The following is a 23644-nucleotide window of genomic DNA, read 5'->3' as shown; positions in this document are numbered from 1 at the left end:
AGCCTCTGTTTATTTGCGATGTCAATCACCCACTATATATAAACTGAGCTTGCCGTAATGTGCACAACCCAAACTCTTGGTGATTTGTACTCCTCAACGCTTGGTAGTTATATATCCACAACTAAGGCTGTTGACGATGCCCCAATAGATCTATTCGAGGGAGTTGGCTGTAGCCTTAGTTGTCTTACGACTTAACATATTTCTAATATGGTCACGAAGTAGACATCAACAGTAAGTCTGAGCTCATACGCACACCTCTGCACATGCTACCTTGACTAGTCGCAAGGCTCCGTATTCGAATCATGTGAGATCGATTCGAGAAGGAATCCTTCTGGTGCCGCTCCTGGCTTAAGTTGCTTTGCGATATAAATGTCCCACTATTTCTAAACTAAGCTCGCCGTAAGTTACACAATTTGAATCCTTAATGGTAAATTTTCCAAGAAATGTTTTGATCGTAGCCCATAGCCTTTTTGTTTTTATCGTTACGACTTGTGATATCTTTCAATGGAGCTCGAAACCTGACTGCTTGTTTTAAGAAGTCGTCTCTTAGGAGTCACTCAATGCCTTTGGTGCTCTGGGGCGTAAATCACTTGCAGTTTCTAATGAAACTCAGCGGAAATATATTTATTTATTTCTAAATAATGTGAACTCTTCATAATCATTACAGGATAGAGTTTTTGTTTTTTTATCCTACAGATTAAAGAATAGTTACTTTGAGCGATAGGGTATGGTGTACATTTTTTGCCAGGGATGTATGCTCTTCCTAGAAAGACCAATGGCGGAGGAAACTACCAGATTCATGAAGAGCTGGACCACTATATAAAATTCTGAACCCAGCTGGTCACGAGGTTTTATGTATAACGGCTACGCGTCCTCATAGCGTTTCCAAAGCAGCGTCGCCGCAAGTGACGTGCGTGGGGGCAGTGACGGGTACTGATCGTGCACCACTGCTTTTGCAGCTTTGACTTGTTCAAAAGTTTTGTTCGTTTCTCGTATTGCGTCTGTGTCGTTCGTGGTTGTGTGGTGTACTGTCTGCTTTGTTCTGTCCATTTTCAGTCCTGTCCTTGTTGTATCCTGCGTGTGTGGTGTTTTGTAGGTGTTGCTTCCTTTACGTTTCTTGTCCCATTTAATTACATCTTAGTGACTCTGGTGTCTATAGATGATTCTGGCTCGACCTGTCGTCAATCGATTGTAGGTAAGGGACCATAACGTGCACGGCGTTGCTGGGCCTCAGCGTTGGTAGTCATTGATAAAAAAAAAACACAGTCATCTCTGCAAATGCCCTATGGTATGCAATCTGTTACAAGACTGGGTTTGGCTAAATATCAACGTTCTAGCAATCTCATGCATAAGTCTTTAACATTGATATTTGAATTCCTTCTCCGGTTGATTTTAGTAGGAAAGGGTGTTGTCTGGGAACACTATACTGCAATCACGTCTACTACGTGAGTCACGTTAATAATCCACCTAAATTGCCGTGTTGCCCCTTTATGGCAAAAACACGAGACGTAATTAAATTCAGCTTCGGTTGCGTAAACCTAATTATGATAAATAAGAAATATTAATTTTGATGTTCTTACTGCTAATCCTCAAAGCTCGTTTGACAGGGCGTTTGAACTGAAGGGCTCTATATGTGTCTGTTAAATGGCCGATTTACTTTAAACCTGCTCATAAGATGGCAGACGAACTATTGGTTTGAGCTAAATATGCCCTGAAACGGTCAAAGATTCCACGTTAAAACAAGTTTTCTTGTTCGAAACAGCGTTTGAAAGCAAAGTTTTGGTTGTTAACTAATTCCTTGCTGTCACGCAGACGTAAAACGTAGCGGCAGGTTGAGCCAGAAAGAGATCAACTGGCCTTCCCTAAGGATCATGCTGTTGTCTTTCTTGTTACCTGGAACTTCCCCTCAATGTTTACCGCCTCAAAAAGGTGCAATATCTGTGTTCGTGAATGTGCAGCACACTTTGCATGTCACAGCACCTTGCTGTCTTTTCACAGGGGCTGTACAGACGTTAAAAACTTAATGAACCAATCTTTAATTTTTTTTAACTCAAAACAAAACCATGATTGATGAAATTTAAACATTAATTTTTAGAACATCCTGCAAAATAAAATTAAAAGTGGAATACAATGCATTTATTTTTGCAGGAAGATATGATCATTAAATAATTGGTCCAATCTACCATGCCTTTCCGCTGAGACCATGCTTTTAACTTTTGTATTTGCTTTAAGCGTTAGTGCTTTACTACAATGCTTGCTAACATCACATTGCTAACATGCTTGCTAAAACAGTCAAGTTGTTGACATAGTTGTTAAAATGGACGCACGTGAGACAAATTAGAACTTCTAACTGCAGTTTCCTTGTTAAATTTTTTTTTCTTACTCTAGTATCGGAGAATATCCTTATAATCTACGGAACCAGTCATATGTATGGTTCATTTTTTGTCTGTGATTGTTTCAGACTTAAGTGCCAGTCGTAACGGGAGCCATCTTGCATGAGCAAGTGTTAAATTTTTCTTCTTTGCAGCAACTGCACAACCAAAAAATAATTACAAAGTTCTACTTTCATAAATGTGTTCATTCGTTCGTGGTTATGTAAGAAATAAATCTCATATGTAGTAGCTCTCCAATTATTTATTATAAAAACTTAAAATTGAAGCTATTCTTTTGGGGCTTTTTTTTAATTTATAAATAGTTTTTGGCAGCTTCATAGCAAATTTATATGGGAACTCAATGCTGTAAAAACTAGTTTTATTATTTTTAAGGTGTCGGTCTGTTTAAAAAAAACAGCTCTTCTGTAAAACTAATTGCTATTACGCTTAAACTTGGAACTTAAATAAACAATTCGCAGCGTTGCTGAAAATGAGAATTAAAGTTTCAAAGCACTCACATGATTTATTACAACAATAATTGACGAAAATATTCGTATAAATGTTTGTTCTTTTCCTCAAAATTAAATGTATAACAAATATTTTGCGTAATGAAGATGTCAGTCGTGGAGTAAGTTCGGGATGTTGGAACACCATGATCGATGCGTGCGCACACACAACCAAAAACCAGTCTTTTTACATAAGCCATCTTCTCTTCCTCTAACTCTCTTCCCAGTTAAACATAACAGCATGCCAAAAAGGCCGGAACCACTGTGCAATATCACATTTTGGGGGCCCGTCTTGAAACAATAATGGAACGTTGTGTTTATAGTCTCTCGAGTCTCGGCAGGAATCATCAACTTTCTGGGAATATTTCTGCATGCGACGATTGAGAAAGATGTTTTATACAGCCGCATTTTAACCCTAACTTAATTAAAAAGTGGAGTACCGTATTAACATCAGCAAATCTAAGGAAGTCGCACTAACTCGTTGTCCTTATGTGTGTCAATGTAGTGCTCAAACACCAAAACTCTGTTGTATTTGACTGCTAAATCTACAATTTCTCGACATGAAAAAGCGATATCCCATATCATGTTACCGACCGTCATTTGACAAATTTGATTCACTAAATTCCGGTATAAAACACCTGTGTGGTCAGAGTACAAAGCAGTATACCCTGCAGAGGCTGTGAACATTAGGCAGATTATTTCTCAGTGATGCTCCAGTGATGACGACAGTCACGCTGTCCCAGTATTCAGGACAATGTATGATGACCTTTTAGAGTTCATGCATATGTATGAGCCATCGAAAAATCACCTAGATCACGGAGGGGCATTTCCTGCATTACCTAATCTACGAGACACATTTGGTTAAACACTGCTGGTGATGGGCCGCCGGAGACTGATAGTACTGCATGAAGAAAGCCCCCCCAAAAAATAAAGCGAAGTAGCGCGAAATCTAGAAAGAAAAATATTAGAGAATAAAAAGAAGGGCTTAATATGTCGATAAGCATTTTACCTTTTCTTTGGAGCGTTACATAATTTAGCGTAGTCGCAGTCGATGCGGAACATGTGGCTACAATTTTTGTTGCTCAGAACCTTGACCAAGTGGTTTTCAACCGTTACCAAGTTCAAGAAAAATCAGCCGTGGAGCTACCAGAGCATGTCACATCTCAGGAGCTCATCGAAGTTATCCTCCAGAAAGCTAACATTTCATCGGAGGAGCTGATGAAAGAACTTGGAACAAATAAAAAATTTCACGTTCCGTCCACAATGGTTCCTCAGATCCAAGAATTGTACCACACAAGCCAAGAGTCAGGAGGTCATGACCGGTTCTGGTGGACTTTCATGAAGCTGACCAGGCGCTTCATGTGGCTACATATGAAAGACGACACATTACAATAATACATCAGGTCCTGCCATGAATGCCGGATCTTGAAAGCGAAGTAAAAACAACGTACAGACCAAATTACGCTACCTGAACACTCCAAGACACCGTTCAAAGTGCGTCACCTTGAGTTCGCGGAGATCGAAAAAAGAATAGCGAAGGAGTGAAGAAAACTCAGGTATTTTCACTGTGCATCGATGAGTGCACCCGATTGGTGGCAGCCAAACCAGGCAGGGAAGACCCTAACAGTATGATCTATTGGCTCAGCAGAGATATGCATAGAAGCGTCAAGGCTGTTTGTTTCGGAAAATGGACCAGCTTTCCGTAGCCGCAAACTAAAAGGTTGGGCAGAAGACCGCGGGATAACCCTCCGATTCACAGCACCATACCATCCTTTTGCAAATGGCCTAGTGGAGCGTGCAATCGGAGACATCAAACAATATATATGAACATGTGCCCCAACTTCCCAGGGGCTCGAAATGTTCGCTTGAGGCTGCTGTAGCGCATTATAACCGTTCCTACACAGCAGGGTTAGGATGCAGCTTTCTTTTTGTGAACTCAGAAAAAGCTACGCTGCTGAAGGCTGACAGCTTGTTCGGAATTGCGGGACAATTAGCAATCAAATAATGCTGAGAGAGTGAAGCTCAACAAGAGAAATATTGATGTCAGATGAAAATGCATTTTGATATGCGACATAATAATGTGCTTCCAAGGCTACGAATGGGTGACTTTGTCTTGGTACGGAACGGCTTGCCAAGTTCTCCTTCAAAGTTTAGGTGGCCTCACCAAGTCACCAGAACGCTGTGGCACATTGGACCCAACAACGCAGTAGAAGTGGCACCCATCACCACTGTGTGTAAATATCATTCCAGAAGGAATAAAATTGCAAGTGAGGAAAGTCCAAAGGAAAAAAACTGAAAAAAACTAAGTAACGTGAAATCTAGAGATAAAAAGAAGAGAATAAAGAAGGGGATTAAGATAGCAATAGATTCGTTTTGACTTGTTTTGGAAGGTTACATAGCCTAGGCTTTTCGCCGCCTCTGAAACAAGGGGGACGACGAGAAAGTGGGGTGATTTCTACTTGACAGATAATCACTATGGAAACCTACAGCTTAATTATAAAACACTGCAGGCATGGCGATCATCTTATTATTGCTCCTCGGCTAATTAGGTTGCAGCATTAGCCGATACAAATTCATGAGACGAGTTACAATCAAGAGGCTAGTAAACCACACACTGTTTGTTAAGTTGTCGGTGCCTATATTAGGTAAAGGTGCTGATACAAGGTGTAGGTACTGGTACCTATACCTATAGGTATATGTAGAGGTACAACAGGTAGTGGTACTGGTATCTCTACGAATACCAGGTATAGGTATTGTATGATGGGTATAGGTACCTATGGCTTGGTATAGGTACTGAGAGCTCAAATGTATACCTGGTATACACTTGAACATATACAAGCACTGAAAATAGTGGACACATGGGCGCCAACGATGTAGTATGATTACAATGGTAACAGTTACTACCGGTTCATGGCAGATCTGGTCACTTGGATTCAAGTATTTCTCTATATTTGTTATGTAAATCTCTAAGCCATCTGCAATCTCTCGCAATCTGATGCCTCACAGAGCCGAAAGGCCACAATTAAATTAATGTGTAGATTTCACTGTGACCTGATGTGAGCTCAATAATATGTGGTTCATAGTTTTCTTTCCTCGGTGCACCTCTCAGTACACACTGCTAGCGTCAATGACAAAAAAAAAAAAAACGCATATGGTACTCTTAGTTATATTGTTTTCTGAGTCCACTGTGAAGTGTTGATTCCCCTTTCGACTTGAGCGACTCTAAAACGGTTCTTGCGAGCTCGGGCCCCCATTGCTGCAGAATGGCGGCTTACCCCGAGGTTGACGCAGTGGTGTCTTTTCGTCTGTTCATGTCCTTGAACTCAGACGAGGAGCATGGAGGGGCCGCGGCGGAAGCCGCTGCGCCGAGCACCGCCCCGCCCGCTCACCGGGACAGGGCCGCCGCTGTCCCCAGGACACCGTCGATGCCCCGACCGGCCCTCCAGGACTCGCCCAGGAGGGACCCCGGCGGAGCGGACGAGTTCCTCCTCAGCAAGGTGGCCAGGAGCCGCGTCGTCATCGGCGGCGGGGACGAGGACGACGATCGCAACGACGGTGAAAGACTCCGTGAGTATACGGTGGCTTCTGTCTGGAGCAACAGCTCCTGTCCAGAGTTACATACTCCGCTTGCGGAGCAGAAAATCGCAATGGTCTCAAACGTTTCGCTTCAAGCATTGCAGGAAAAGCGAACGTCTTTCCTGCAGAAAACGTGACGGGCGCGACGACATGAGGCACAGTTTACCCCGTATGCGCTGGGCGGTGGCGCGCAAGCGCCGTCATGTATATCACCAGGATCTTTTGGAAGCGCAACGCGAGTACGCGCTGCGTTGTCGATTGTCGTCTGCTTGAACACTGCCGCGTTGAAACAACGCTCGCGTTATAAAAAGAATGGATTTACGCATTTCTAAGTGGCACACATAACGTCCGAAGGTTCAAGAAGCTTCCTGCTCATAGGGCTTCAGCTTAAGGTCTACATTTCGCGAATGCAGAGCGAAAAATCTGCCCCGCAAGCGCTGAAGTCAATTTTGGAGCTTGTAACCCTTCTTTGCTAATAATGAGTTGGCGGCAAAAGAAAAAATAATCCGATACCATGGCTCCGCAATTTATTTACTCTACTCCCGTCCACCGAGCCGGGCCTCCAGCGCCGAACTCGATAAACTCAACTAGATCACTCTCCTTATGCATATCCTTTTTACGAGACAAGCCGTGGCGAGGCGGCAGTGATTTAGTGGCCGTTGTGCGCCTCTTGTTTGGGAATTCAGCCGTTTACCAGGTGGCGGGTTCGAATCCCGACCGAGGTGCCCGCAATATGACGGAGGCTTATTGCGGAGAAGGCGCCGTGTAACAGAGCTTTCAATTGCACGTCAAAAAATCCCCAGGTGGTCGAAATTAATCTCCAGTCCTCCGCTGCGTGCCAGATGCCCGTCGTAGGTTTGGCACGTAAAACCCCCAAATTTGACTTTGCCTTTTCAGCCGTTTAAAGGGCCCATGAAACGATTTTTGGGTTGGGATAAGTCATTTTAGATTGGGATTTTACTAATAGCACATCGTTCAGTGGACCAAAAGAAAAAGGTAGACAGTCAAAAGCCTGAGTTTCAGTGCGAAAATTTGAAAACAGAGCGGACTATTTCGTACCTCCTCCCCTTCGCAACCTCTCTGCCTTTTCACTGTGATACAACCGCGGTCCCAAAAGCGCGTTATCTGGTTCAAACTGACGTCACACGCAACCGGACCTCACTTATTCCCTTCACCCCTAAGCTGACATTGTGGTGGAAGCTACGCGCTTGCCGGACCAATCAGCCGCCTCCCTTTCATCACCTGACTTCATTCTCTGCAGCCACATTTGCCAGGCTCACGTGGCAAGCGTGGCTGGCCCAACGAGCACGTAGCTTCAACAGCACTGTCAGCTTCGGAATGAACGGGGTGGGGAAAGCGACTTTTGTCTGAATTTTGAGCGACGGGCTAATCTTCTAGGGGGAGAATGGATGTGTCCGGGATTACACAAACGAGAGTGCGAGCAAGAGGGGACTCCCCCTTTTCGTCTTCTTTAACTGTTTGGTGGAATGCGCGATTTATGAGTTGAGGAGGAAAGCGAAACAGGAAAAAGTTGGAAAAGCGTTTCATGACCCCTTTAAGGACGCGTACGTCTGTAAAGCGATTTTCTTTTGTTTAATGCCCAATTATATAGGTATTTGAACTGAGACGGTTAAGTGTAGCCGGTGCAGATAAACTTGCAAAGCATAGTTTTGTTTTGCCGGTGTTTTTTTGTTCTTTTCGTTTCAAACTTTCGTTTCGGAGATTTCGTTCAAAACCGAAACTATGGGCTCCGGAGAGATGGTAATATGCTAATCCGTTTTGATCATCTAAGGAAAGCGGCGATGACTATAGAATTGTTCCACAGAGAGTAACTTTTCAGCTAACTCGCATGCCTCGACCATGCGACTTATCTGTCCGCGAAATCGAGCTTTTGTGCGTATCCGCGTTTCCGAAACAGCTCCAGTCGTCTGCTCGGCCAACAACACAGGCTGCAGGAAAATTACGAAAATTAAGCGAGCGCTTTTTAAGCCAAGGACCATGTTAAACCGCCGGCGCCCCACTAAGCAGCTGATACTCGTATTTCAATTCAGGTTTTAGTAGCAACCGAGAAGTCATTTTGACGAGCGGGTTATGCATTATATTATGTACTATGTCCCACTAAAGCGATATTAGTATATCCTTCGGGTTGAAACATGAGCTTAGTTGACTAGCCATTAGGTGAGATGCTGAATAAAAGTATATTTGACAGACGGAGACATACCACTTAAACTTAGCCAAATCGTTCTATAGCCGGCAGCACGGAGACAAACTGAAGAGAGTCTTCAATGAAGATCCACGCAGAACCTCTCTGCATTGAACTATGCTTCAAATGCTGAACGGAGAAAATTAGTATTTTTTTGTGGCCGGTCAACCTGACCAATGTAGACGTATAGTGCTGCTGGCTTCGACGTCCTCGTAATATAAATATTGGAGGCGCGATAGGTCAAAATGCCGTGACAGCATCTAACGTTGCGAGACTTGTCTCCCACCTTTTGACAACAGATAATTTCCCTCATTAATCATTTGCAGCGAGCAAGTTTTCCTGAATCAAGTAATTGCGAAATCAGCCCAACTCCTTCAGTGTGGTCCAGAGGTTTTTTCGGCGAAAAGCAGCCAAAATGAATAGCCAACGCACCGACCGGCGTGGGTGGCTCGAACTTGAAGCTAACCGAGCACAACCAAACTCAAGAAAAGCAGCTATCGAACCTTCCCATTCACTTGACTGCAACATTGATGTTCCCTCCAGTATCAGTTACCAAGCAGCCGTCACTTTGAATGTGATTCGAGACAGACAAGAATCAAAAAGTTTTTCCGTGATTCCTCCCCATCCAAGAAATCGAAAGCACGCGACCGTGTGCTGCGGAGTAAACGGGCTTTAAAACACGTAATAGAAGAAAACAATCTACTGAGGCTTCACCACACTAATGATCACCCAGGCAAACTTAAGAAATATTAGGACCTTCGTCAAATTACATTGTTCGCCACCGCGCCGAACAAACGTCTCCGCGAAAGCCACCAGAGACGCCGAGGGGCGCGGCGCGACCTGGACCGGCTGGTTCCCGGTTTTCCCGCTTGGCGGCGTCCGTTTTGCTGGAGTCGCGAATATAAGAAATTAGGCTAGTGTTGTACTGCAGGGTGACCACGCATGCCGCAAGAACGGCGACGTACAATTCAGGAGTAGTCGACACTCTTGGTGAGAGGCTCGAATTTCGTCGTAGTTAGTCCTGTGGGGATGAGAAACCTCGTGCAAAGATCTTTTTCGGCTATGGTTCGATGCCTAAAAAGGCTCAATTCCCACTTGTGGCTTATCCTTCGCACTCCTACTGAGGAGGAAGACAATGTTAGAGACAGCGTGAATTAAGAGGGTGCATGTGCTTTGCAGAAAAGTAGACGCACCAAATTTATTTTGAGTCAGTGACCTACTGAAATCGCCTCATCCATACAGTTTTGATGTTATATCTCCGATAAATCCAGCCTCAATATTTTTTTATAAGTCTTGTTTGCTGGGGTTTTGAACTTTTCTTGTACTGTAAGTCATTCGGCTACACAAGATTTTGCAGCGTTGCGTAGAAATTGTGTAGGCCATAAAAGCCCACACGTCTCATATCTCATTTGCTTTCGCTGAACTTTAAGATGAAAGCGCGGAAACAAGCATCTTGTACATCGCGACGTCCTATGCCTAACAAATCTGATTGAAATTGCCGCGAACATTCGTGGTTTCAAAGTGCCTCAATCTGCACGAAGAAAATATTTGCATTTCGTTTTAGATATCGAGTATAAAGTTTCAATAGAACTTGATTCTCACTAAATTCAACATCAACCTCTATCATAACTCAAGTTCCCTGTGCTGTGCTATTACCGCTTTGTTTTCTTATCTCTCAATAATTTTTCGTTCAATTAAGAAGGTAATTCCTAGAGTTTCATTAGCATTACTACATTACTTAGTCGCGGTATTCAGCACTTTCTAACGATTAAACTTGCCTGCAAAACTCTAATCTTATAACTAAACCCGTTGTTGTTGTTTTTTACAAATGTTGTCGATTTTTGTGATAAATTTCAGTTTCTCATTTATTTAATAAAGAGCAATTGCAGCTCGGCACGCACGAAGACAGGCGCGTTGAGTGAAATGAACGCATTTCCAGAAGGTAGAATCCGCGCTTGCAGGAAAAAAACAATACAACGGTTCAATGTTATTCTGAGTACCATCCTACGTATAATAAGGGCCCTGGGTTCAATAAAACAAAAAGGGCAATCAAAGCTCGTAGGAAGAACTCAAGAAAGACTCTTCGTTTCACTTTCCGTCCGACCGCTGTGTGCGATCCGATTGAGCCAATGAAGCAGTGCCAGAAGTACATTGCCACGGCGCCTCGTCTTTGCTCATTTGCATGCTGTCGCCAACAAAACCAATCCCACACATGCGAAATGCACCGCGATACTGCGCATCTTTTCATGCGCGTGTTCGGTTTAACTGCTGATAGCAAACCAACAAAGAAACAAGCACCCCGACGATGCTATCTTGGCGGTACTTGATTGGCCCCATCGGATCGTGTAGCGTCGGCTGCGGTCTGACTCATCTCGCCCGCGAGTGGTCCCGATGAAGTGAAACGAAGCTTCGGAGTAAATGCCAATGTTTCACTGTAGTAACGGGATGCTTAAGGAACGCAGGGCATGGGGAATTCCTGGCATCTTATTACCACGAACTCCCTAGCATCGTCCCCGAACTAGACCCTGGCAAGGTTGATCGTATCACCACAGACTCCCTAGCAACCACCCCGAACTCTCTAGCAGAGTCCCTGGTATCTAACTACCACGAACACCCCAGAATCTACCGCGAACTCGCCCCTAGCGAAATCCACCCCACCACAACACACTCCTTAGCAACTACCACGAACTACCTAGCAAGGTCCCTAGCATCTTATTACCACGAACTCCCTAGCATCCGCCACGAACCAGCCCCTAGCAAGGTCCTTCATATCACCACACACTCCCTGGACACTACCTCAAACTCCCTTGCAAAGCCCCTAACATCTTATTACCACGAACTCACTAGCATATACCGCGAACTAGCCCCTAGCAAGGTCCCTCGTATCACTGCACGCACCCTCGGAACTACCACAAACTCCCAGGCAAAGTCCCCAGCATCTTATTACCATGGACTCCAACATCTGCTACGAACTGGCCACTAGCATCGTATTACCACAAACACCCTATACTTCGTTTTAGCTGAAGTTCAGACACAATCGACGCTAAGAGCTAATGCGACGAGTCAAACGGCGCCAAAAGCTCAAGTCAGTACGCCTTCCTTGTACGTGATTGATCCAACGATGATAAAACCAAGCTCGTAGCAGATACATGACGAACGCCACAACAGTACGATTTTGACCCTGTCTAATTGATCCCTTCAGCTTGTAGCGTTGGCTGAATATGGACTCAGGGTGATACAAAACATAGCATCTACCGCGAACTTCCTAGCATCTACCACGAACTCCCTAGCAAAGTCCCTAGCACCTTATTACCACAAAGTCCCTATCATCTACCACGAACTCTTTAGCAAAGTCCCTAGCATCTTATTACCACAAACTCCCTAGCATCTACCACGAACTTCCTAGCAAAGTTCCTAGCATATTATTACCACAAACTCCCTGGCATCTACACCACCAAGCACGAACTGAATTTCTGAAGCTGTCAGTGTCTACAATTGGTTTCAGCTTGAGCCCAGACGCAGCGACGCTACGATATCTCGTAGCGTCGCTGCGATATATGGAGTTTCGTAGATCGTTTTCGCCGTCCCATCATGCTCTCCGCAACCCGCTACGATACCCGGAACTCTGCAACCAAGGCCATCGGCGCGCAGGCGTCGATGGCCGTTGGCGTCAAAAGCGCAAGTCCCTAGGCCTATTCTGAAACACGACGAACTTTATGATGGTGCGCTTTTGATGTTGCTTGATTGGTCCCATCAGCTGCTCGCGTCAGTTGCGTCTGAATTTGAGGCTTATCCATACACTTGCGCCTTCTTAGGACCGAATGCCTTAAACCTAAAATTTCGCACAAAGGGACACATTGGCACGCTGGCGCCATCTTTTGAGGTGACCCTGGAACTGTATTTGACTAGAGCGAAGGTTTTGCGATATTTTCGGCGTGAAATACACGTACTACTTATGAGAAATGGTCGTTTTTAACATCGACAGAAATTTTCGAGCCAAGAGAGAAAAAATGATGCACGAAAAAATAGAAATATAAGGGACCACCACGTGTTCCACGGCCACCCGATAGATGACGCCAGTATGTTCTCTCGTTGTAAGAGGTTTTAAAAGGTTTCAGAGCACACGGTATTATAAAGTCGAAAGTTTGTGGACATAACTTTAAGCTGTAACGAGGTATATACGAGACTCATGTTCTTCATGGTGTCAAGAACATAAATCTCTTAGGGAAACGTGAGAGGTCACACAAAAACTACCAGAGGGTGTCTTTTGTTTTCTTTTCTTTAGTTCGGGGTTGGCCAGTAATGTCTCACTCCTGAACTAGCTCAGGAACCTTCTTTTTCGCACAACAAATTAAGTAATATAGTTCACTTATATCCGATATATTCAAGATATATGTTATATCACGACACACAACCCTAATTTTTTTTTAATAATCATTGAACCATTTCTATCCGCTGCTCTTTGCCACAGTGACCTTTTATATCTGACGTCACGCAGGGCCTCCAGGTGGCGTCTGGGGCGACCCCGACACGAGGCTCAACAGTGGGACCAGGTATACGGATGACCAAGACGTCTTAGAAAACAAAGACGAAGGTGAGACTATTTTTGCCTGAGAGATTTGTAATGAAAGGAAAAAATGTTTTGCAGCAAAACTCCCTTATAATGAAATTACGTTATTACATCATTTAAAAAAATAATTCAAAAACGAATCAACGTATATTCAGAGGTTATGCTCTTTTAGTGTCACAATTACGCCCCAAAATGGCGGGACCTGCCCACCACGTTCCCTGTCAGGGTGGCATTGCTCTCCATCAAATGCAGGAAAGTAACTCGCTGTTAAAAATAAGCCGTTATAAGCACCATCCTTGGTTCCCCAACTCGGTAAACTTCGTTCCTGAGGCTCTGTTACTAGGCAGGAAAATGTTGACTAGGTGGGAAAAACGCTCCTATTAACATAGAAACACGTGAGTTCTATAAGGGCTTGATGCAACGACATAACTCAGTGACTGCATCCGTTGTCACCATAATAGATCGCTGGCATCACTCACAGACAGTCATGCCCGTTTTTCTCCTAAAAACAAAGTATTCCTTTCTAAGAGAGTGTATCATTCCTCTATATTGCGTCTAAGCTGTTAGTGTTCTTCATGAGTACTGACATCTGACACGACTTCATACCAGTCTGCCAACTCTGAAGTCTCGTCTTAACAGAGTAACATATACGGAGCCTTCTTCATTGATCCAGACATCAGCTAACTTTTTCATATTTTAACTGGCGCGCTTTGCGTCCCCTATCAGCAAGTAAATAATTTGACAGCAGAATGCTTTATCTGTACCACATTGATAACAGAATGCTTTATCTGCACAAGCGCAGTGCCGACAGCAGCGCCACCGCAGTGCCGTGACGTCAGAGAGTTGAGTTGGTCTATACTACCATATAGTCTGTTCCCACATAATAAAACGTATCACAAGTCCCCCTCCCCCCCCCCCCCCCCCCCTTTTCCAAGCCCTCCCCTCTTTCCAGTTTAGCAGAACGAATCCTGGAAAGTAGACGAGTGGAGAGGAGTAAACCACCAATCATGGCGAGCAGAGAGCTTTGTGGAAGGAGCTTGTCCAATGCGTCTCTTATGTTAGAACCTACTTTACACAACCTTATGGTGTTTATCACTAGCGTTCCGTGTCTTCGGTAAATACCGATAAATCTCGATGGACATCCCCGATGTGGTTTTCTCGGAATCGGGAAAAACAAAAAAGATTCGAATTGGACCTGCCTTTGAATAAGGAAACCCCCGTGTATAGACCGTTTTACTGAAAGAGGGCGAGAGAGAAAAAGGGAAAGGGCTACCGGCGCTTTCCCCCTTTCTGATTGTGTAGAAAGAGTGAAAGTCCCGGATGAGAGGCTTCGCCGGTGTTGGATGTCTGCTGTGCCCGAACTTCGTTCGCGCTTTCTTTCCTGTTTTAAACTCGCAAACTTAATTAGAGCCAGAGGCTTCGATGGCAACAGTCCCCCGGTCATCGGGACACCATTGCTGGGTCATAGGGTGCAGGAATAAAAACAGAAAGCATAGAATACTGTCCGAGGACATATGTAGCTTGCAAGGAACCCGGCAAGGCGAGAGCGGCTGCAATGTCTTTCAGCTCCATCGCTCTCCACATGACCCCTGTCTCCGGCGGCAGTGGATTGCGTCCGTAAACCGAAAAGGCGTTTCCTCAACGCCATCCTCTCGACTTCGCTCGGAACATTTCGTGAATGAAGCGCGCACCGAACGCTGTACCGCCGATGAACATGGGGTACGCTCGCAATGCGCGTGCGAGTTTTCTCGTGATAACTGCTGTTTCAGCTTGTAAAATTTCGTAGCTGAATTTATCTTAATAGTGATAATTTGCAGTGCTCACTGACTCGATTTTATCATCTACAGCACTTAGTTGAAGGCTCATTTCCGCCGCCGGGTGAGGCTGGAAATTGTTGAAAACGTAGTTCTATTGTTTGTTTGTTTGTTTTTCAATCGCGATCTCCTGCGCGATACAAGAGAGCCGGCAAAAGCGCTCCTTGAAGTGCCGCTGGTGGGTTGTTTCCGTTGCTTAAGACGCTTTGAGGCGCTTGATAATCGCTGCAGGAACGTTTCGTGTGTTGCGATCTGCGTTTTCGAGCCCAGTGTGCACGTTTCTTTGTTTGAGTCATGGCATCCGCCAGTGTGGCGACGGGGGAAACAGCGGCAGCGAACGTTCCAGCTATAGAAATTGGAGGTGAGTACCCAACACATTGCATCAAATAGTAAGATAATTCGTGGCTGCTTCGAGGCTTTCTGCGGTTCGATAAAAGTACGTCTAGAGCGACTTCGTCGTTCATTCACAAGGAGATATAAGAACAGGGACACGAAGATAAAAACAGCACAGCAAGACGATATGTAGCAGCTCCGGGCGTTTACAAAGTTAATTGAGGTTCCCGTTTCGTGTATCGCTTGTTGATTACAACTAAAAGCGGCTACGTTGAAATAGGCCCATTGCAAGCAAAAATGTATAAATGGTTCATCATTTCCAGTCATGCGGAAAGCAATGGAGCTTAGAAAACATTCCAGCCGTACTTGCCTTGCCGGATTCCATGCAAGCTACATAGGTCCTCGGTCAGTATTCGACGCTTTCTGTCGTTATTCGTGCACCCTGTCACCCAGCAATGGTGTCCCGATGACCGGGGGACTGTCGCCATCGAAGACCATGGCTCTATATAAGTTTGGGAGTTTGAAAGCTGGAAGAAAGCGCGAACGAAGTTGGGGCACTGCACACGCCCAACACCGGCCAAGCCTCTCATCCGGGACTTTCACTCTTTCTACACAATCAGAAAGGGGGAAAGCACCGGTAGTCCTTTCCCCTTTTCTTTCTCACTCTCAAAATGGCGCTACCCACGATAAAACGGTCTATAGGAGAGGAAAAAAATATTTGTAGCTTTTTTTTTCGTTTTGAAGAGCTTCAACCAGACCCTTACTAACTGTACTCGCTTTTTTTTTTATTTAGTATCTATTGCAGGCGACATGGTTCTTTGGGAACCACGTCTCTAGTCCCATCTCCCTCTGTTCGCGGTGCCGGGATGACGTTTTTCGAGTACTTGGGTCAACGACGTGAGTTCGATAGACCCTCGTAAGAAAGAGGACACCCCGGGGGGGGGGGGGGGGGGGGGGGGGTCATTTGGGGTCAGACGTTTATAAATAAGCAGCTGTTTTATAACATTAGCCCCGATAAACAACGATATCTTGTCTGGCATAGAAAATACACACCAAAAAACACCGGTTCCGAAAAAGTAGTAAACCCCGAAAAAAACACACCCCGATCATTTGAAAAATCATACACTCTGAAAACACGGAGCCATATTAGTAACCCAGGCCATAAATAGTGAGTCACAGTGTTGTGGTCACACGTGTGGCGTGAACGCAGAAGAAAGCTACTGCACGTCTAAAACATGTTCCATAGCCCATAGTAGACAAAAGATGACAGCGCTCAGAAGGCGATTATTGGACTGGTCTATAGCGGGCCTGCAGGCCTCGATGGTTTTAGCCCTCTCAGCCTCTCCTAGCACCCATCCCTGCTTCAACACAAAGTTACCAGTCGGGGCACTTAGAGTCCTGCCGACCTTCTTTTTCCCTAGACGAAGTCCAGGACTGCTCGAGCGCTCGCCGAAAGGCTCTGGAGGCCCACCGCCAGGCTCCCAAGGGCAGGATCTACGTCCCGGAGTGCGGCAGCGACGGCACGTACGCCGAGGCCCAGTGTCACACGGGCTACTGCTGGTGCGTCAATCAGCGCACCGGAAGACCCATCCGAGGCATCGCCACCCTCGGCGTGAAGCCCGACTGCGCCGCCGCGAGGCTACTCGCGAGGTCGTTCAAGGGTAAGCAAACAGGACCGACGTAAACGCCTACGAGGAACACCTCGAAAACGTTTGTCCACCCTAGTTACTGACGGAACGACAGCGGCAGTTGTCTCCCCCTCCATGCCAGGTTTCTGGCTTCGATAAGACTTTGGCGTCTCGCGACCTTCGAGCATGCACGCGCAGCCAGGGCACGATGGAAGGCGACGAGCGCGTGCCTGGGGCTCGACATCTGAAAGAAACGCCCAGTTGTTCTCATCCTGTCAGTTACTCTAACAATTGCTATCTTTTGGCCTGAAAGACTATGCGGGGCAGTAAGTCGTCTGCTTCTTGCGCAGGGGTTGCGGTGACGTCAGAAAGACGCCGAGCTCTGATTGGCTCTGATTGAAGGATAGTGGGTAGACCTCAAAACAAGCTGCCATGAGATCAACCCACTATTCTTCATTCAGAACCAATCGGGGCTCGGCGTTCTGACGTGACCACAACCTCCGCAAAAGAAGCAGACGAACTTGCGCTCCGCAGATACCCTTTTCGCAGGAGCGCCTCCCTCTTGAATTGTCACTTTCAGTGTATGGGCGAAAACATCGTTTTGCCTGCGCAGCGCCAAATCGCCAAATTTTCTAGACATCCAAAAGCCGAGCGACGCGTCGAGCGACTGTAAGACATCTTTGTCGCTGTCGCCGTCGCTCGTCTCGTCGCTCGCTATATCGCTTGCATGCGATTCAGCCTTTTCAACTTGGAAAAGTCATACCGATCATTTGAAGAAAAATAATCCTGTCGGCGCGCAATCTCGCTCCCGCTCATACCCACGCGTAGGGAAAGTGAGATGACATTAGCTCCAACCCTAACCATTTTATTTCGCTTCAGTCGCTAAGCATGTGCGAATATTATGTGAGTATACCACCTGTTCCTACACAGTGCATTTGTTGGTGTGAAACAGTGGATGCACAAAAGCCCGTGTTCACACTGAAGAACGTAGTCGCAGCGCCATCTTTAGACCCATATCGACGTAAAAAAATGAGAAGCTCGGCATAGGCATTGGCGTAAACCGGGCAAGTCCCATATTGTTGAGAGACATTTTTGTCTTATTGAGATCCGGTGCGAAAACACCAGCTGCCAAGCTCTTGAGGCATTTTCTTGGTTGCCAGATTAGAAACCACGTAATCGTAAAGCTTGCTTAGCTGTCGTAATCTCTTTGTTCAAATGTGGCTCTTACGCCACTAAAAATACAACTGTCGTAACTAAGTTCGAAGGCACTCCTCAGGTTCGCCCTTTAGTATTCTCAATTTTCACGACCCGTTCAACTTTGCTGTGCTTATCACTCGGGCGAAAAACGATGAGTCACCTGGCATTGGTGTGGATGCATGCTCGGCGTATGATATCCTGCCGAAGAAAGCTTGTGTGTATGCCCAGAAAGCGTTTCACAACCCGGAAGGCAAAAATTGCTCCATTTTTAACACACCTTCCAAGCCTGTTGATGTCAGAAATCCTGGGACGATGAAGTTCTACATAAATCACGAAGTTCTGGATTTGGCGAGCCCCTTGTGCCGTGCTTTCACCATAAAAGAAGGAATGGGTCCTGTTACAAGATTTTTACAAAATATACAACAAATACCTCGCCCATACATAAACCTCGCCCTTACACAACCGCCTGGAGGCGGTTATGTAATATTTCATGCACGCAATGCAACTAATTTCAAACTTTTTTTTTTTTTTTTTTTTTATTAAAACAAAAGCGTTTCATACATATACATAACGTTGCAAGAACCTGTGTTATGGTGAGAGATCGTTGGTCCTCTCATCTGACCAGAAGTTCGCGGGGACGTAAAATGCAAAAAACGCTCCCTTTCGACGCTTTTAAAAAAAGGGCCTATAAGAAGCGCTATTGACTCGCATCGGTACAACCGTCTCTGGAAGTTGCGAGTAGAAGTGCATCCTTTGGTTCGAGACGGGCAAAAGCAAAACTTTACGAGGTCGCAAGAAGCGGTCGCTTTCGTAACTCGCCAACTGCGTCGAGCTAGAGAAGACCCCCTATGGTAAAGGATTTGACAGCACTCGGCGACCTTGCTTCATTAGCTAACCCGTGCCTGTCGGAGCTAGGCCACTATACCTAGAAGGTCTTCCATCGGTGCAAGTGCGAGCCCAAGGCTTTCTCCCCCCACCTCCTTCCCCCTACCGCCGTAATCTTTACAGCGTCCCCATTTGCTTACGTGCGTACTTTAGATAAGTGTATGCGGAACTGACACCAAGGGGGGCTGCAAAAGTATATATACATTGTGCCTTGACGCATGCGAGGCTAGGCTGATATCGACTTGTTGTCTCGAGGTGTGTCGGGGGGTCACGTGACGAGCATTTGCAGACAGCGCGTCCCCGTGACCCGCCCGCACTTGTGTATAATCGCGACCGGGTCGGCGTTTTGTGCACGCTCTAACTCTTTCTTTTATTGGGTGTGTGATGAACGCAAAAAGCGAATAAAGAGAAAAACGTCAACAAAACAGGACGGTGTTGATTCTCCTCCCGCAGTACGCTTCAGTAACTCGTTTAATGGCTTCGTTCAATTCGTAATGCGTGTGATTTCTGAACCATTATGTGTCGTCCGAGACCGTAAGCATGTTTTCAAACCTTGATTCTGTATGCATTGCAGACTGCATCTGGGCATCTCTTACATTGTAACTTGACATGTATATATATATATATATATATATATTTTATTATTATTTGATTTAGGAAGTTTTATGTGCAAACCCCCATTCCTGGGCAGAGCATTATGCAACATGGCAACATCATCCGATAGTACACTCAGTGCATCACACTCTAGATTTAAAAAAAAAAATAATAATAATAAAAATTTAGAAATAAAACATAGTAGTTCAAGACTGGCCATGAATGCCCTCAAAATGCTTTATGTAAAGACAGAAAGAGAGAGAGAGAGAGAGAGAGATTTTTATTAGTATTTATGCAAAATAACCAATAAAAATCCGTCCGTCCCTGCGAACTGAAGGTACCAATCATTGTTCAAAGTCAGTTATCCGTATCAATGAAACCACGTGTTGTGCCCCACATATTAATTTTACCTCTCGGTTTTTTTGTTTTTTTTTTCTCTCTCTCTTTTTTGTGCTGAGTGTTAGCAAGATATCCTCAGTGTAACCAAGCAGTTCGATATGTCGCTACAGCGATTCATGTTAGGTGAGTAGTCCCCAGTGTTCAAAATCTTCCAATTAATGAGCTAACGATTAAAATACTCAAAATCTTCCAGTTAATGAGCTAATGATAAAAGTACATACACGTTTTCCGCATCAATTCCAAACTATTACGTAACCTTACCCAACGCTGAAGCTCTTCATCATGCCTGCTTCGAGCACCCTCGAATAAATATTTCTCCCATTGGGGTTTCGTTCCCCATATACTTGTTTTAACCCCGAGAACCGTAGTCAAAAGAAGTCCGGTGCCTCGCGGAGCGTTACTAGAGAGTTCTAAGGAACCCTTGTTGCACGTCCCATACGGCACGATACGCCCTCCGGTAGGAACTGCGCATGCGCTAGAGCAGAAGACTCCTACATGCGCAGCTCGTGCCGGAAGGCCCATCGTTTCGTATCTTATGTGCGAAAACGGTTCCCTAAAACTCTCTACTAATCTCTCAATTTCTGTGGCAAATGAAGATAAGAACAGGTGCATTTGAGATCAAGTTAAGTCTAGTAGCATTGACGAATGGGCTTGTTTTTAGTTTATTGTAACGGGTAACGAAAAAGCGCAGGGAGACAGAGAGAGAACAACACGAAAGACAAACAGCGCCGTGTTTGTCTTTTACTCTGTTCGTGTTCATGCGCTGTTCGATACCCGTTAAAAGGCATTATTGCGGACATTTTCAACCGCAACTGTCCCTCATCCTTTTCTTTTTGTACTTGCTTGGTTTCAAACAAAGCTTCGGTCCAAACTGTGTGATGAAACGCGAAGGTTAGGTCCCATTCTTCGAACACTATGGCAAATTCAGAGCTATTGAAAGGTTGTGGGGATGGACGACGCAGGAAAAGGCCAGATTGAATGTTGCGGCTCATATTGTCCACGACGGTTCATTTTTCTAATGCCAAATGCATCGTTTTTCTTCCCTTTCTTTCTTTCTCCCTCTCTCTATCTCTATTTCCTCTTTCTTTCTTTCTCGGGTCATCTAATTTTTCAACTACTTAGCGTAGCAAATAAATTAATTACTCGCCAAACTTTAATTTCTTTTAAGGTAGTAAAGGTTAAAGAATGACAAACAAAAACACTGCTATAGCCAACAAGACAAATTGACCCTGTAAATACGTCACCGAATAGTCATTAAAAGAAACAGCCAAAAATCTGATTTGACCTAATCGTCAGCGAACGCCGGGCCATTTCAAAGCTCCTCCTGGCACTGGAAGCGAAGTAGGAGATTGTGTCACGTGAAACCGTCGGCTCCGGTTGCATCATTCGGCTGAGCCGAGGTCGCCTGCCGCCGACCTTTTCTGGCCCGGTATCTTTCCAGGGGCCCGACATCAGAAAGGCGAGGGAGAGGCGCGATGGCACGTGCTGCCACTTGCTGCTACGCTCCGTTTCATTTTGTCGATGGAGCGCCGCGGACGTTACAAGCCGTCCCAACCAATCCAGTGCTGGGAACGAAACCACGTGACCACGGGCCCCGCACGTCACTGCACCCGTTTCAAAACTCACGTGTCACTTACAACAAAAAAATACATTTAGAGGTTGTGTTTAGACGGCGTAAGGTCTGTCTGCTTTAAGGGTGTAGCAACACTGAATTACGCTGCATAGATGAGAAGCCAAGCCAGTGCAGTACGACTGCTAGTCGCACTACACGATCTCACGCCGGCACGATGCTCATCCAGATCGGAACGGGAGGGAGAGGGGATGGAATCCAGGATCCCTAGCTGGGTTCTGCTGCGTGAGCTTTCGCTCCACGTGCTCCTATAGTCGAGGTGCGCTGACACACGCAGTCACCGCTTCCCCACGTGACGCTTACGCGGGGATTTCATTGGCCGCGATGGCTCGTAGCCTCTTCCGCGGTCCGTCCTAAGGTGAAACGAAGTATACACGGTGTCGTACGTTTTCTCCGAGTGAAACCGGTCTTACGCGAACGTGTCGTCGTCTCCCTTCGCAGGAATGCGGGCCAGGCGTGCGGCACTTATACCGGTGGGGGGGGGGGGGGGGGGGGGGGGGGGGGGGAAACATCTTGTTAGCCGGTGGTTATGGCTAGTCATCGCTTCCCGCGTTGCGTCCAGATGGCGCTTCTGAAAGTATGTGTCTTAGAGAAAGCCAGCAAAGTGAGAGCCCACGGTTATACCCTGTCTTGTAACCAGTGTTGGAGGTAACGCGTTACTAGTAACGACGTTACTGGTAACGCGTTACATTTTTCGCTAACGCAGTAACGTACTCGTTAGTATTCTGAATGACTAACGAGGAATGTATTTTCGTTACTTTTTTTACGGTATCGGCTGTCAAATTTCGTTACTCGTTACTCGTTACTTTTGACCAAAACTGGTGAAATCCTGCACGAGCTTATCTCAAAATCCTACACCAGGTTATCGCTGCACGGAACCAGCATCCGTCACAGTAAAGTTAAAAAAAAAGAAAAAACTCACTTCTTGAAGGCGAAAAAAAACCTTCGGCTACCAACTAATTCCGTTCATCCTCTTTTTTTTCTTCATATTGATATACTTGATATATTTGATGAAAAGCGTAAATTTCGGCAGTGTGTTGAGGCTATTGTTCTTTCCTAACGTTTCGCTTTTATCCTGTTTAGCGTTGTATTTCTGAAGGAATAAGTGCACCACTAAGGAGGCGTCAAGCTGTTGGTGGGTCACTGAAAATAAGAATAAACATAGTGTCACCACCCACAAGGCTTGAACGAACGACTGCGTTACAGCCTCCTCCCCTCCCTTCTCTCCCCCCCCCCCCCCTGCTTTGTGCAGCAGAAGTGGACAACGGGGGGGGGGGGGGGGGGGGGGGGGAGCCGTGGAGAGACATCCGTTTACAACAGTGGACAGCTAGTGGCGAAGCGATTTGCTCCTTTCTCTAGTTAAAAAAAAAAAAGGAAACATCCTCTGTCATAGCCTCCTCTATACGGCTATACCTCTGTGAAATATTTATACCCTCGCTCTTTCCCTCGCTGCCTGAAAGTTCCTGACCCACTTTTGTACACCGAAGAATCTTTCGCTTTATTAGTCTTTAATTTCCTAAGGTCATGATAAAAAAAAATTAAAAAAAGTTTTAAACCTGTAAAAAAAACTTAGACACAAAACCTTATTTTTTTTTTTTTTTTTTTTCACAGAAAAACTAAGAGCTACTGCTGGTAGGAGGCAGCAGTGATTATAGCCAGTGTGCTGGTAACCTGTGTCCTGTTCCAGATAGTGAATTAAATCAGTTTCTGGTAATAGTATGAACCGGGCTGTTACTAAAACCGGCGTACAGATGAGGGGTGTTGGTTGGCTGGTTGTGTTCCAGAGCAGTCCTCGTTCGCATGCTGTAGTTTATAAAAGCCGATTGACTAACATCTCCGACTCATTCTGCGCGTGAGATGGGCATGAATAACGAAAGTCCGTCGCCATGGCCAGCAGGTCTGACTGAAATGTATCAACTAAAGGAGACAGAATCAGG

At 45.5% G+C, this 23644-nt stretch overlaps 1 protein-coding gene across 2 annotated transcripts in view; it reads left to right on the top strand.

The window, feature by feature from the left end:
* LOC8032494 (SPARC-related modular calcium-binding protein 2) overlaps window positions 1-23644 on the top strand; it is a 120482-nt gene that overhangs the window by 74905 nt on the left and 21933 nt on the right. The window contains exons 7-9 of one of the 2 annotated variants that reach the window (XM_040222137.2): window positions 6206-6445; window positions 13156-13251; window positions 16796-17035. In XM_040222137.2, the coding sequence (XP_040078071.1) occupies window positions 6206-6445; window positions 13156-13251; window positions 16796-17035 (576 nt within the window). Of the gene's footprint in view, window positions 1-6169; window positions 6446-13155; window positions 13252-16795; window positions 17036-23644 lie in introns of both variants that reach the window. The other variant, XM_040505197.1, reaches the window with a different exon arrangement.

Source organism: Ixodes scapularis, unplaced genomic scaffold (assembly GCF_016920785.2).
Source record: "Ixodes scapularis isolate PalLabHiFi unplaced genomic scaffold, ASM1692078v2 PGA_scaffold10__122_contigs__length_95168666, whole genome shotgun sequence".
Lineage (NCBI taxonomy): Eukaryota > Metazoa > Arthropoda > Arachnida > Ixodida > Ixodidae > Ixodes > Ixodes scapularis.
This window is presented reverse-complemented; position numbering and strand designations above follow the sequence as displayed.